This window comes from Oncorhynchus masou, chromosome 17 (genome assembly GCF_036934945.1).
Source record: "Oncorhynchus masou masou isolate Uvic2021 chromosome 17, UVic_Omas_1.1, whole genome shotgun sequence".
In the NCBI taxonomy this organism is placed as follows: Eukaryota; Metazoa; Chordata; class Actinopteri; order Salmoniformes; family Salmonidae; genus Oncorhynchus; species Oncorhynchus masou.
This window is the reverse complement of record NC_088228.1, coordinates 24,110,992-24,124,397: the sequence shown is the minus strand read 5'-3', so window position 1 is coordinate 24,124,397 and position 13,406 is coordinate 24,110,992. Positions and strand designations below refer to the sequence as shown.

Here is a 13,406-nt window from a genome sequence, read left to right as displayed (position 1 = left end):
ATGCGGAGCTGATTAAAAGAATTGAGAAAACAAGTGATGCTATTGAAGATATGGTAGTGGACTCACCAAAGCCTATAGTAAATGTTTACTGCCAGTCAAAAGATACCCTGTGTGTTAAAAAGGTAGATTTTGTGGGATTCATTGCCACAGTTATGAACTGAACGGCACAAGTCTCAAAGAAGTCTAAGAAACTGTACATAATATTGTGGCTGCGGCAGAAACGTTTTTGGGACATCTGAAGACTTGCCAGGGGTACTGCTGCTGGAAAACCCGCCCTCCCAGGCTCCCCTTGAGCCTGTGTAGGGATCAGATCTGTTTTATTTATTGTTATTATTATTATTATGAATTGTTATATATTTTTAAAATATATTTTACCCCCTTTTTCTCCCCATTTTCGTGATATCCAATTGGTAGTTACGATCTTGTCTCATCGTTTCAACTCACATTAAATTGTGCGATCGCTAATACAGTGCATTTGGAAAGTATTCAGACCCCTTGACTTTAGCCTTATTCTAAAATTGATTAAATTATTGTTTTCTGTGACGTGAAGGCTGGGAGTCGGGAAGCAAGTACAGGTAGTGAAAATGTTATAATAAATAAAACATGGCGCAAACAAGAAACACGAATAGCGTTATACATGAAACAGAAACAATAATGCCTGAGGGAAGAACCAAGGGGAGTGACAGATATAGGGGAGGTAATCAGGAAGGTGATGGAATCCAGGTGAATCTCATGAGGCGCAGGTGCACGTAACGATGGTGGCAGGTGTACCTAATAATCTGGCGATGTTGAGTGCCGGACAGGGGGAGCAGGAGTACATGTCATTTTCCCTCATCAATCTACACTCAATACCCCATAATGACAAAGCGAAAACAGTTATGAAATTTTTGCTAATTTATTACAAATAAAAAACAGATACCTTATTTACGTAAGTATTCGTACCTTATGCTATGATACACGAAATTGAGCTCAGGTGCATCCTATTTCCATTGAATATCCTTGAGATGTTTCTACAACTTGATTTGACAATATTCAATTGATTTGACAATATTTGGAAAGGCACACACCTGTCTATATAAGGTCCCACAGTTGACAGTGCATGTCATAGCAGAAACCAAGATATGAGGTCAAAGGAATTGTCCGTAGAGTTCCGAGACAGGATTGTGTTGAGGCAGAGATATGGAGAAGGGTACCAAAACATTTCTGAAGCATTGAAGGTCCCCAAAAATACAGTGGCCTCCATCATTCTTAAGATGAAGAAGTTTGGAACCACCAAGACTCTTCCTAGAGCTGGCCGCCCAGCCAAACTAAGCAATCGGGGCAGGGCCTTGGTCGGGGAGGTGACCAAGAACCCGATGGTCACTCTGATAGGACTCCGGAGTTCCTCTGTGGAGATGGCAGAACCTTCCAGAAGTACAACCATCTCTGCAGCAATCCTCCAATCAGGCCTTTATGCTAGAGTGCCAGACTGAAGCCACACCTCAGTAAAAGGCACATGACAGCCGGCTTGGAGTTTGCCCAAAGGCACCCAAATGACTCCCAGACCATGAGAAACAAGATTCTCTGGTCTGATGAAACCAAGATTGAACTCTTTGGCCTGAATGCCAAGTGTCACATCTGGAAGAAACTTGGCACCATCCCTACGGTGAAGCATGGTGGTGGCAGCATCATGCTGTGGGGATGTTTTTCTGCGGCAGGGACTGGGAGACTAGTCAGGATCGAGGGAAAGATGAAAGGAGCGAAGTACAGACTGATCCTTGATTAAAACCTTCTTCAGAGTGCTCAGGACCTCAGACTGGAGCAAAGGTTCATCTTCCAACAGGACAAAAACCCTAAGTACACATTCCAAGACACAGGAGTGGCTTCGGGAGAAGTCTCTGCATGTCCTTGAGTGGCCCAGCCAGAGCCCGGACTTGAAATCGATCGAACATCTCTGGAGAGACCTGAAAATAGCTGTGCAACGACACTCCCCATCCAACCTGAGCTTGAGAGGATCTGCAGAGAAGAATAGGATAAACTAGCCAAATACAAGTGTTCCAAGCATTTAGTGTCATACCCAAGAAGACTCGAGACTGTAATCGTTGCCAAAGGTGATTCAACAAAGTACTGAGTAAAGGGTCTGAATACTTATGTAAATATGATATTTATTTTTTATACATTTGAAAAAATTTCAATTTTTGCTTGGTATTTATGGGATATTGTGTGTGGATTGAGGGGAAAAATAGAATTTTGTCAATTTCAGAATAAGGTTGTAACATAACAAAATGTGGAAAAAGTCAAGGGGTCTGAATACTTTCCGAATGCACTGTATATGGTTCAATCATCAGCATACATTGGCCGCCCGGCCATACTAAGCAATCGGGGCAGGGCCTTGGTCGGGGAGGTGACCAAGAACCCGATGGTCACTCTGATAGGACTCTGGAGTTCCTCTGGCTTCATCCACCATTCCTTCTGACCAGTTTCTCAGTCCCTGCCGGGTATAAACATCCCCATAGCATGATGCTGCCACCAGGGGTGATGAGAGGTGTTGAGTTTCTGCCAGGCATAGCTTTTTCCTTGAAGGCCAAAAAGCTCAATTTTAGTCTCATCTCTGACAAGAGTACCTTCTTCCATATGTTTGGGGAGTCTCCCACATGCCTTTTGGTGAACACCAAACGTGTTTGCATATTTTTTTTCTTTAAGCAATGGCTTTTTTTCTGGCCACTCTTCTGTAAAGCTCAGCTCTGTGGAGTGAACGGCTGAAAGTGGTCCTTTGGACAGATACTCAAATCTCCACTGTGGAGCTTCAGGGTTATCTTTGGTCTCTTTGTTGCCTCTCTGATTTAATGCCATCCTTGCCTGGTCCCTGAATTTTGGTGGGCAGCCCTCTCTTTGCCGGTTTGTTGTGGTGCCATATTCTTTCAATTTTTTAGTAATGGAACTAATGGTGCTCCGTGGGATGTTCAAAGTTTCTGATATTTTTTTATAACCCAACCCTGATCTGTACTTCTCCAGAACTTTGTCCCTGACCTGTTTGGAGAGCTCCTTGGTCTTCATGGTGCCGTTAGCTTGGTGGTGCCTCTTGCTTAGTGGTGTTGCAGACTCTGGGGCCGGTTTCCAACCATAGCTGGCAGACCGGACTAGTTGGTGCAATGTAAGACAGTCTCGTGTTCCAATTGGTTGTTTTCATAATGTGAATCGTTCCTGTTCACACTGAGGTGAAGAGCGGAATAATTGAAGCAATGCATCCGAGCCTCACGCTTATCGCCTGTGGAATGCAGGTCTTCCAGCGAGGCACAGATTTCATTGGCCTTGTCAGGCGTGCATTTAGATCTTTCAGCCAAAGTCCCGATAGTATGTTGTACAGAAGTTGACGAACTGAAAGGAATCTAGACTTTACACATCACATCATTTCACTTTTGTGAAAACTGGTCCGGCCACTTGGTAGCTAGCTATCATTAGTTCAAATAAAGAAAAATTCTGTACTAATATGAAAGTGCAATTGTAAACTATAAATTGTAAACCCACAAACTCGCCTGGTGCCCAAATTGATGTTGTATGTTGTGCAGCTGAGAGTCGAGTGTGGAGACGAATGAATTCGGTTCAAGCACTCATCCTGAGCAGCCGTTCCTAGCTGGCTAATTGATATTGTAACGACCCTGGGTTTATAAGCGCGGAAATTGACTCTGCCGTTCGCGTATGCTTTTGCGGCAGTCGATAGCGCGCCGGACCTCGTGCTCGAAGGTCGAGGGTTCGAGACCTGCTCCCTGCTGTTTCATTAAAATATTCCGGGCTGGCTAGCTGGAAACAACAGCATTGCAGCATGAAAATCATGTTTATTTTGATGGGCGATTGAGAAATAAATTGTAGTATTGGTCACCATCTGGATGTCATCGTGACAGGCCAATTAGCTAACGTAACAAGCCGGCATGAATGACCATAGCAACAGTGTTGTATCGAGCATCTTTGCCGATGTGAGTTGCATCCCACTGGGCAGCAGTTGCGTCCCACCGGGCAGCTGTATGGCATCCACATACATAGGTTCGGTTTGCTCCTAGCAGAACTCGGCGAGGTGAAGTGAAAGACCTTCGATGTTTGTCCCTCTTGAGCTACCTTAGCAACAACATAGCCAGAAACGCTTCTAAGATAAATCAATAAATCTGTCTTTCATTTTGACTTTGTTTCGCAAAGGTCTTAGTTGCACAATTTTACACCTAAGATGTTGGTGCAGTATTTCTCAAGTAAAAAAAGTGCATGAAAACTAGTCGTCACTCTTTGAATGACAACAAACACTTCATGTTCGCACTCCTAATAGGAGTAGTACTGTAGACCAATCATAGATGAAGGGGCATAGACTTTGGCTATCAAACTTCGACTTACCTCGAAAAGAAACGTTGTGTGCACAAACAGCCCCCAAAAAACCTGACGAAGACCAAATCATCACAAAATGTTGTCATAATATATGTGGGAAAAGTAGAAACCCGCACACTGCTCTTGGTAGTATCACTGCTCTTTATTAAGGTTTACGTATCGGCCTCAAGGCCTTCGTCAGAGATTTTTTTTTCACCTGCAACAAAGATAGCCCAGATGTGTGAGTGCCTTTTGAATCATAATATATGCCCAAAATGTTTTGACTGGGAAGTATACGGTAAGCTGTAGACTATCACATGTCGCAGGCGGTAGCTAATGTGGCCAAGTTTCGAGTTAAGTTTTATTAGTCACACACATGGTATACACCGTCCAACAAAATGCTTACTTAGAGGTTCCTTCTCGACAATGCAACAACAAAAGGAAATAACAAAAAATTGTCCGAGGCTATACGAAGACCATGCTCAGATAAGCACAGGGCAAAGTTATATTTAGAATATTTTTTTTAACTTCCTTCCCGAGTTGTTGCGCTGCTGGGATGGTGTAAAACTAGGCTATACTGTATTACACACTGCAATGGATAGGCCATCCCAATCATGGGCCCTGGCCTGCCCTGCTCTTGCTGATGTAGGCCTAAAGCCTTTTGTGCTTCCTAACCAATGGCTGTGCTGTGTACAGTGGCACTTCAGAAGGCGAGTCAAAAGTTTTCTGAAAATATTTTTTTTTTTTACAAATAAACAAGGAAATATCTACGTATGCGAACTAGGCCTACTGATGTCTTGTTCAGTTAAAGAGGGAGGGTGCGAACTGAATGCTGAACTATAGTCAATGAACAGAATTCTCACATTGGTGTTCCACTGGGCCAAATGTGTTACGACATAGTTTGTAGTCTGTGCCACATGCATTGTGTGTCTGAGTTGTTGAACATCAATTCAAGTTTGAGTTTTGTATTGTTTTTACATCCCTAATGGAGCTCGTACCTGCTTGCCTTGAACACGTAGCGTGCCACCGAGTCATTAGGGTTCGTTCTGCTACCATTGAATGCTGCAGTATGGGCTCTCAGCATAGTACGGATATCGCTGTTCATCCAGGGTTTTTGGTTGGGGTATGTCCAGATTAACATTGTGGGTACAACATAATCAACACATTTCCTAATGAAGCCTGTGACTGATGATGCATATTCCTCAATGTTGATGAATGAGTACTGGGTGGATGAATATTTTAACATATTCCAATCAGTATTCTCAAGAGTCCTGCAGCATCGAGTCTGCCTCTTCTGCACATGTATTGTTGGCTAGTGATTTTCACCGAAAATGTACAACTACGCAATTAACGTCTGCATTAAAAAAAAGTCCCAACTTTGGCAGACGAGTTTCTAGCCACAATCAGAAACTAGCTACAGTAGCTGGAAAGGGCTCATTCGGACAACAAATAAGGTTTTGGAATAAATGCAGAAAATAAGGTCTGAGATGAACACAGGTTTAGGAGATCTTATACATTTTGTTCTATGAGATAATTGCAGTCAGTCAGCATGACCTTTTATGAATTGTGAAGCCCTGTGATTTGTTTTTTATTAATACATAAATTCTTCAAAATTCACAAAAAGTCAAGTTAGCTAATGAAGATTATCTCATCGAACAAAACATATAAGATCTCTTAAGCCTGTGTTAACCACAGACCTTATTTTCAGCATTTATCCAAAAACACCATTCATTTTCTTCATAGGCTTCATGGCAGAGTTAGTGTGTACAAAAAGATGACATTACAATTTATCTCTATAGCCTCTATAGCCTCTCCCTTCTGTGCCAAGGTACACACAGGATTTCTAACATCACAATACAATTCCTTGTTAGATATAATGTACAAGATCACAAATGTAAAAAAAAAACGAGATAATTGATCCTCAATCTTCAGCATCACATATGCAGGCTATTTATAAGCTGCAATATTTGATTAACTATACTGTTTAATATTGAAAAGTTATCTGATTCAAAAGCACAGCTCACTTATAAAATTGGTTCCCAGTTACTTAATCTTCCTACTGATAATCAGAGCTGCAAAATGTCCTTAGGCTTTCTCTGATTAATACAAACTCAGTCAAGTTGTTTTTGTTGACTTGTTAGGACAATCAAATGAGAAAACTGCAGTGGTTCATCTCACTGGAGTTCCAAGTACAGAAGCAGTTGAACATGATATTTGCATGTACAGTTAGGACATTGTTATTGTACTAATACAGGGTCTCATCTCCAGTTCTGAAAAAAACAAAGACTTAAGTGAATGACTGCCACGGTAGATCCAGTCCTCTGTCTATAGTTTTATGAAGTCTTGAAATGGTAATAATAGAAATAGTTATTCTGTTCAGGTTAGTGACAGTGCTGTCACATACTGCACGTCTGCAGACGAGTATCTCATTGTTAATTGCTTAGCTTTTGTTTCTCTTTTGTATCCCAAACAGATAAATTGCTTTCAGCTATGTCGTAGCCTGGAAGGATCCCCAGAAATAAACACACAAGTTATGCACACAGGGGCAGCATTCTAGGGAGTGTCCACATTCAAAAACATGTGGCACTTCGAGTGAAAAGGACTCTTTCCCAAAAATCTGTTTTCGAAATGAAGACATTCTACACAAAACTCATTTATACAATGCAAAATACAAAAAAAATATTTAATGACTCAAAGGCAACCAGAATAAGGCACTGCATGAGGAATGATCAAGCCGGCCACCATGGAACAAAGCGCGGGATAGGGCTACACAAAACAATCACATTTACAGTCAATTATTATGTTTTAAACAAATACAAAAACTGGTTTCAAGAAACCAAAAGAACCAATGTGAACCCTTAATAAAGTACACAGCATATGTAGTTTGTTCCAGAGGGACAACGTGGTAAACCTCTCCATCTGATAATTCTGAGTTTCAAAGGGTATATGTAACATTATTTATTCTCCAGTGGCAGCTGCATGATGGCAGGCAGCTTGGATTCATTGTTGTTCATGGACTCCTTCCGGTGAGCCAGGAACGGGTACATGCATTTGTCTGCTCCAAGAAACTGGTACATGCAAACAATGGCGTCAAAGGGCAAGACACTGAAATAGCCAGGGATACAGAAATGAATAAATGATCAGTAAGCGTATAAAGCTATGGCTCCCATGATATACATTTGATGGTGGCAAGAGGGGGAAAATCAGATAATATAGAAGGATGTCATTAATTTCACCTAAAAGAGCTGTTGACAAAAGCTGGGTATCTCAATATTCATGTTGTGTACTACTTACGTCTTCATGAAACTAACCATGTACATAATCCGAGGTGTACAGATCATGGGCTGGTCTGTTAGGATAGCCCTCATTGCCTGTTGCACACACTGCTCTGGCTTCAACGGAGGGAAGAGTGGGGCAATCTCTTTCCTGATGGGACAGAAGTAGTCATCAATTGGTTTGTAGTGTCTTTGCATGAGTTCACATTTGATGATGCCAAGAAGAAATGAGCATTGTGTTCAGATTTGAATACACTTGTTAAATGTAACACTTTACCAACCTGATTTTACACCCTTTGAACATGTCAGTATCAACTAAGAAAGGACAGACCAGTGTCATTTTTATCCCGTCTTTCTCAGCTGCTTTCAGCTCGTGGCTGAGGGACTCATGAAAACCTATAGCACCAAACTTGCTGGCACAGTAGTCCTGGTAAAAGACAGAATTTGCGATAGACAATGGTTTGACCGAAGTTTTCAGATTAAAGACTCGGGTACACTGTAGGAAGGTATACGGTAGCTTTATCAGAGGAGAATATGCTGCTAACCTCAACACCAGCAGTGGTGAACAGTCCCAGGGAGCTGGCTACCGTCACGATGTGCCCATGGTTCAGCTCGAGCATCTTGGGAACAAAAGCCTTGGTAGTCTGAATTTGAAAAACATGCCAAAAGAATCTTTACGGTAAGAATATAAATGTTGCATGGCAAGTGACAATTGATATTATGGTGTAAGAATTTGTCCTAAGCGGATTTTCATATAGGTTTATTCCATCTACCTTTGGAAATACACTTCATTGTCACTGGACTAGTCCATGTGAAACTAAGTGATCAGATTGAGTGCAATGCAACTGACCCAAAAGTGAGCATGGCAGTTGACCATCATGGTGCGCTCTAGGAGTTCATCTGGACACTCCAGCAGGTGACGTCCTGAGACCACCCCAGCATTGTTGATCAGGATATCAATGTTGCCCACTTCACGTTGCACCTTATCTGCAGTCAAGTACACCTCCTCTCTCTTGCTTACGTCACACAGATAAGTGTAGACCTTGGGCTGAATCTGAGATACATCTCCCTCCTCACCATCCACTGAACCTGTAGAGCAGGGGAGATGGTCCTCGTCTGGTTTAGTGGACCAATATTTCAAGGTGCATTCCGTAACATTTGCAAACACAAACAGCACTTTATTTTGTGATATCCCTCAATCTTTAGGGTTAAATTAATTAGAATAGAGATGCATATTTGACCATCATATAATTTGAAACTAAATAGTGCAGGCCTACCTAAGTGTCCTATGACAACACGAATGGATTATGTCCTAGTTTTGGGGTTGTAATGTAAATCATAGTATGAACCACAGGCTTCTCTCTTTTTTTAATCAAGAGTTCTACATTGAAAAGACCAATGCTATAAATACTGGATTGCACCTTTAAAAGGGCAATTTATCAGTTTCAGTAAAAAGCTGAAGGATGGGGCTGGATAAATGCAATCACTCAAATTCATTGAGCTATGAATGCAAGGACCATCCATGATATTAAAAGTATAGTTTTAACCATGTTTTGATTCTATACAGTGTTACTTGACATTTACCTTTGGGATGATGACAACAGTTAAACTAAGCCCATGAAGCATGTCATTTATAAGTTATATTATTCAATGGGTACATATTAATTTATAAGTCCAAACATTGATGTAGAAACTCATGATTTCCCCTTTAAAAGTAAAGTAGTATAATTGAATAAAGCAGCAGTTTGCCAACCTTCAGGGTTCCTATTGGTAATGTCGCTGTAGATTTGTCGCACCATCTCAGCAGTCTCTTCGTTACTTTCCCAATTGATGTCCCAAAGAATAACCGTAGCACCTCTTCGGGCAAACTCCTTGGCAAAGTGTCTTCCAAGACCGCTTCCTGCCCCAGTGATCACACAAACCTGACCCATTACATTCTTCTCTTTTGGACGCACGAGCCATCTCGTTCCAGCCAACACAAAAGTCCAGAGAACTTTGCACGACACCAAGCAGAATTCAACAAAGATATTCATGGTAAGCAACAAAATAAATATGCCTTCAGAAAGATTTCCTGACCATGACAATTTCGAGGAAAGATGAGACAACAAAATTTACTTTGATAGCCTATTGTGCAGCTGTTGTGCTAATTATTGCTAGTTGCTACTTTGTTGTGAGTACTCATGCTTGTTCACGAGGGTCAACTTGCACAAGGCACTGCGCATGATTCTTATTTTCTTCTTCTTGGAGTTTAACGGCGGTTGGCATCCACACACACACACATACATATATATATATACATACATATATATATATATATATATACACACACACACATACATATAATATAAATATATAATAATAAATATATATAAAAATAACAATTTAAATAAAAATAAACCTCTAACAAACCCTACATTGATTAAAAACCCTCTATCCCATTCCACTACTTTGTCCCTTCTACTCCTGCACCATGCCAACCGCCTGGGAGGACGGGATACCACCACTCAACACACACTATAACTCTTCTGAAGTCAAATCTCGTATACCCAAATACTTCTCTGCAGCTGCCACCACAACATATATTTTCTGTGATTTTACGTTCCATTTCTGTGGTAACCACACAATTTTCACAAGTCCACTACAGGTTACTTTCACTGACTAATCTGCACCCAACTCCTTTCTCACCCACCCTGAAACCACATATGAATCTGCCAAAAGCCAAGGATCCACTTTCTCCAAAAATGTTACTCCTACTAGACCAGATTTTTAACATGTCCACTGATTCTAGAGCTTTACCACACCTCCCACCTTACTTAACTCACGCTCATTCACTTCCATTTAACCTCGGTCTGGAACACAGCTCACTCTGTTTGCACTTGACACCAATCTTCTTCAACACCCCATCTCCCTTTTTAATTTGACATATTCCTCAAATCCAACCTCTGCTTTCCTCATTCTCTTTGACCTCATTTCCCCCCTTGATTAATCCTCAAAAATCAACCTTTTAGTGACCCTGTCCCAATATTCCTCTTCTCCCAACTTTGCTTGCAGCGCAGTGGCATCCCAACATAACTCCATCTCATAATCATAATTCTCACTTAGGAAACATGTCTTCTCCGGGCACCAACATTTCGAAAGCATGAGCAGTGGCCACACAAAGAAAAACGACCTGAGACGGTTTTATGAATCCTCTCCCACCGCACACTCTTGCAGACAGTTGTCTCTACCTTCTTGCCCTTTGTGCTGTTGTCTGTGCCCAATAATGTTTGTACCTTGTTTTGTGCTGCTGCCATGTTGTGTTGCTACCATGTTGTTGTCATGCTTTGTTACTGCCATGCTATGTTGTTGTCTTAGGTCTCTCTTGTCTTGATGTGTATTTTGTCCTATATTTTTATTTTTAATCCCAGCCCCCAGGCCTTTTGGTAGGCCATCATTGTAAATAAGAATTTGTTCTTAACTGACTTGCCTAGTTAAATAAAGGTTGAATGAATAAATAAATACATCTACAAATCACCTCCTTCTTCTAATTCTTCTTCAAGGTTTTATTGGCAGATTGCAACCAACTGACATGTGCATACACTGCCACCTACTGTACTGAAGTGTAAGAGCAGTCATGGCATACCTACTTTAAATTCTGGTAATACAACATTGGGGAAAAGGCAATTACCCTGCCAACTAGTAGCCCTCACAAAAAAAATATTATATATTATTATTATAATATTATTCGGAAGTAAACAGAGAATTCTGAACCTTAGGTCCAAGTGTAAGGTACATCTATTGCTGTTGCATTATCATTCAAGGATCATTCAATGATCACTAAAGCACTTCCCCTAAACATATCCCTGGGTTAATGCTTTTTATTATTTAGTGTTAATTTGGCAACAGCCAGGGATTGACTGATTATCACTGAATTGAGAGCTCCCCGATGGACTTGGTTGGATGGTTCATAGATAGGGCTACTACAGGGCCATTCCATAGAAGGGAATTTGGCACATTTGCCCCAGAAAATGTGTTTTTGTTCTCTGCTCTCATACTGTGTACGTTTGGTCTATTCGCCTTATTATTGAAAATGTCCATCACATGTAAAATAAGAATCTTGATGACCCCTCTGTAAACACACAATTACAAAGGCAAGGTCACATGAGCACATTTTATTTGTCTTGCATATGGTAATCAACTTATTGGAAACAATAAGTTACTACTCATTCACTATCAAGTTATGTTGACTTACAATTAAGATGACTATGGTCACATACCTTTAAAATAACTAAAGAAAATTGGGTATATGGAGGGAACATCACACAAAGCAGGCAGATGAGGAATTGACCCTAGAGTTACCTACATTACGCTGTGGTTGTCAGTATTGATTTGAGGATATGAGTAGGATAGAGCTAACTGTACAAAAGAATGTAAGATAATTACAACAAAAATACAAATGGACATTGAGGTTTTACAGATGTCTTGGTGAATGAGCTGGTGTTATATCAAGGAGTGTCAGTGCAGTAACTTTTCCAGTTGCCCTGACATCTCAATCATGAACTAACATAAGCCTACTGTACTGTACATTACTGACAACAAATGGTACTTTGAAAGGAGGATGTAAGCCATGATATGACAAAGCTTTCAAGTTATACAAAACTTGATAACTCAGAACAATAGCTATTTGCATATCATCACCTATATCTCCCTACTAGAAATACATTCTTTATAGATCTCTATGAACCAGCCAAATTATCTAGGTTTTCGCCTTCTCATAAATGTCTATTTATGAAAAGGCACACAATTCATAAATTTACCAGGAAATATTACAGTCCTGATCCATTTTATCTTAGAAAAATGGAATCAATCATACAAGCAAACAAACAAAACATAATATGGTAACAGGATCTACTTTAAATAGAATATATACTGTACTACTGTATATACTGTAGTATTCAGATTGTCTGCAGATGGCCCTCCTGATTCAGTTCAGATTTATAAGTATAGTTTTTTTAAGATGCAACAGTTGAGATGTGCCATGCAAAACTTGAAAATGCTCAATGAATTGAATAAAGAGGTTATTTTCTTCAATATCAACAGGAATTCCAATTAGAGATATGCATGAATTCTTGGATGAATTAAAATGCCTTAAAATCCTCTGTCTTTAGAGGGCAGTGTTACACTTTCTCCCTGAGTGCTGTACTGTATTGCAGGGTTTCCCAACATCAGTCCTTGGCCCCCCCCCTGGTTTTTGCCCTAGCACTACACAGCTGATTCAAATAATCAACTTGTCATCAAGCTTTGATTACTTGAATCAGCTGTGTAATGCTAGGGGCGAAAACTAAAATGTGCACCCAGGGGCGGCCCTTGGACTGATTTTGGGAAATCATGCAGTATTAGACCTACTGTGACCACAATCATCCCCATACAATATAAATTAAACTTGACACATCAAACATACACATTATTTGTTCCAACTAGCATACGCACATGTACATATCCAATACATTTTTTTCTGCTCTTCTCTAAGCAAAAGGCAGCATTACAACAACATAAATACAGTGAGGAGTGTAACAACACAGATTTCCTTAGATCATGATGGATCTGGAAGTTAGCAATAATACATGTCCATTTTAGTGAAGAACCTGAATAACCATTCAGTTGATATGATCCGTATCTAAGTGAATGAAGTGCTGCTGTATGGTAATATTTGTTTTAAAGTATAATGCCATTATCTAATCAATTTTGTCATAGTGTAAATACCAGTACTTATATGGCCTGTCCATTTCCCATTCCATCAATGCAGGGTTGCACCACAGCAAT

At 40.4% G+C, this 13,406-nt stretch overlaps 1 protein-coding gene across 1 annotated transcript; it reads right to left on the bottom strand.

The window, feature by feature from the left end:
* Nucleotides 1-6,979: 6,979 nt before the first annotated feature.
* On the bottom strand, nt 6,980-9,804 carry LOC135558734 (retinol dehydrogenase 10-B-like). Its single transcript, XM_064992813.1, has 6 exons — nt 9,358-9,804; nt 8,455-8,693; nt 8,150-8,248; nt 7,886-8,031; nt 7,624-7,755; nt 6,980-7,434 (listed from the first exon to the last, which is right to left on the bottom strand). Exons 1-6 carry the CDS (start codon nt 9,635-9,637, stop codon nt 7,284-7,286), a joined length of 1,047 nt encoding a protein of 348 aa, XP_064848885.1. The 5' UTR covers nt 9,638-9,804; the 3' UTR covers nt 6,980-7,283.
* Nucleotides 9,805-13,406: the final 3,602 nt, after the last annotated feature.

Bases quoted from the DNA above. Each gene is read 5' to 3' on its own strand.
- LOC135558734 (XM_064992813.1), bottom strand. From the start codon at position 9,637: ATGAATATCTTTGTTGAATTCTGCTTGGTGTCGTGCAAAGTTCTCTGG. The intron at 8,249-8,454 runs GTCAGTTGCATT...TTTCAAATTCAG, and splicing joins ACTGCCATGCTCACTTTTGG to ACTACCAAGGCTTTTGTTCC. The intron at 7,756-7,885 runs GTTGGTAAAGTG...CTGTCCCATCAG, and splicing joins TTCAAAGGGTGTAAAATCAG to GAAAGAGATTGCCCCACTCT.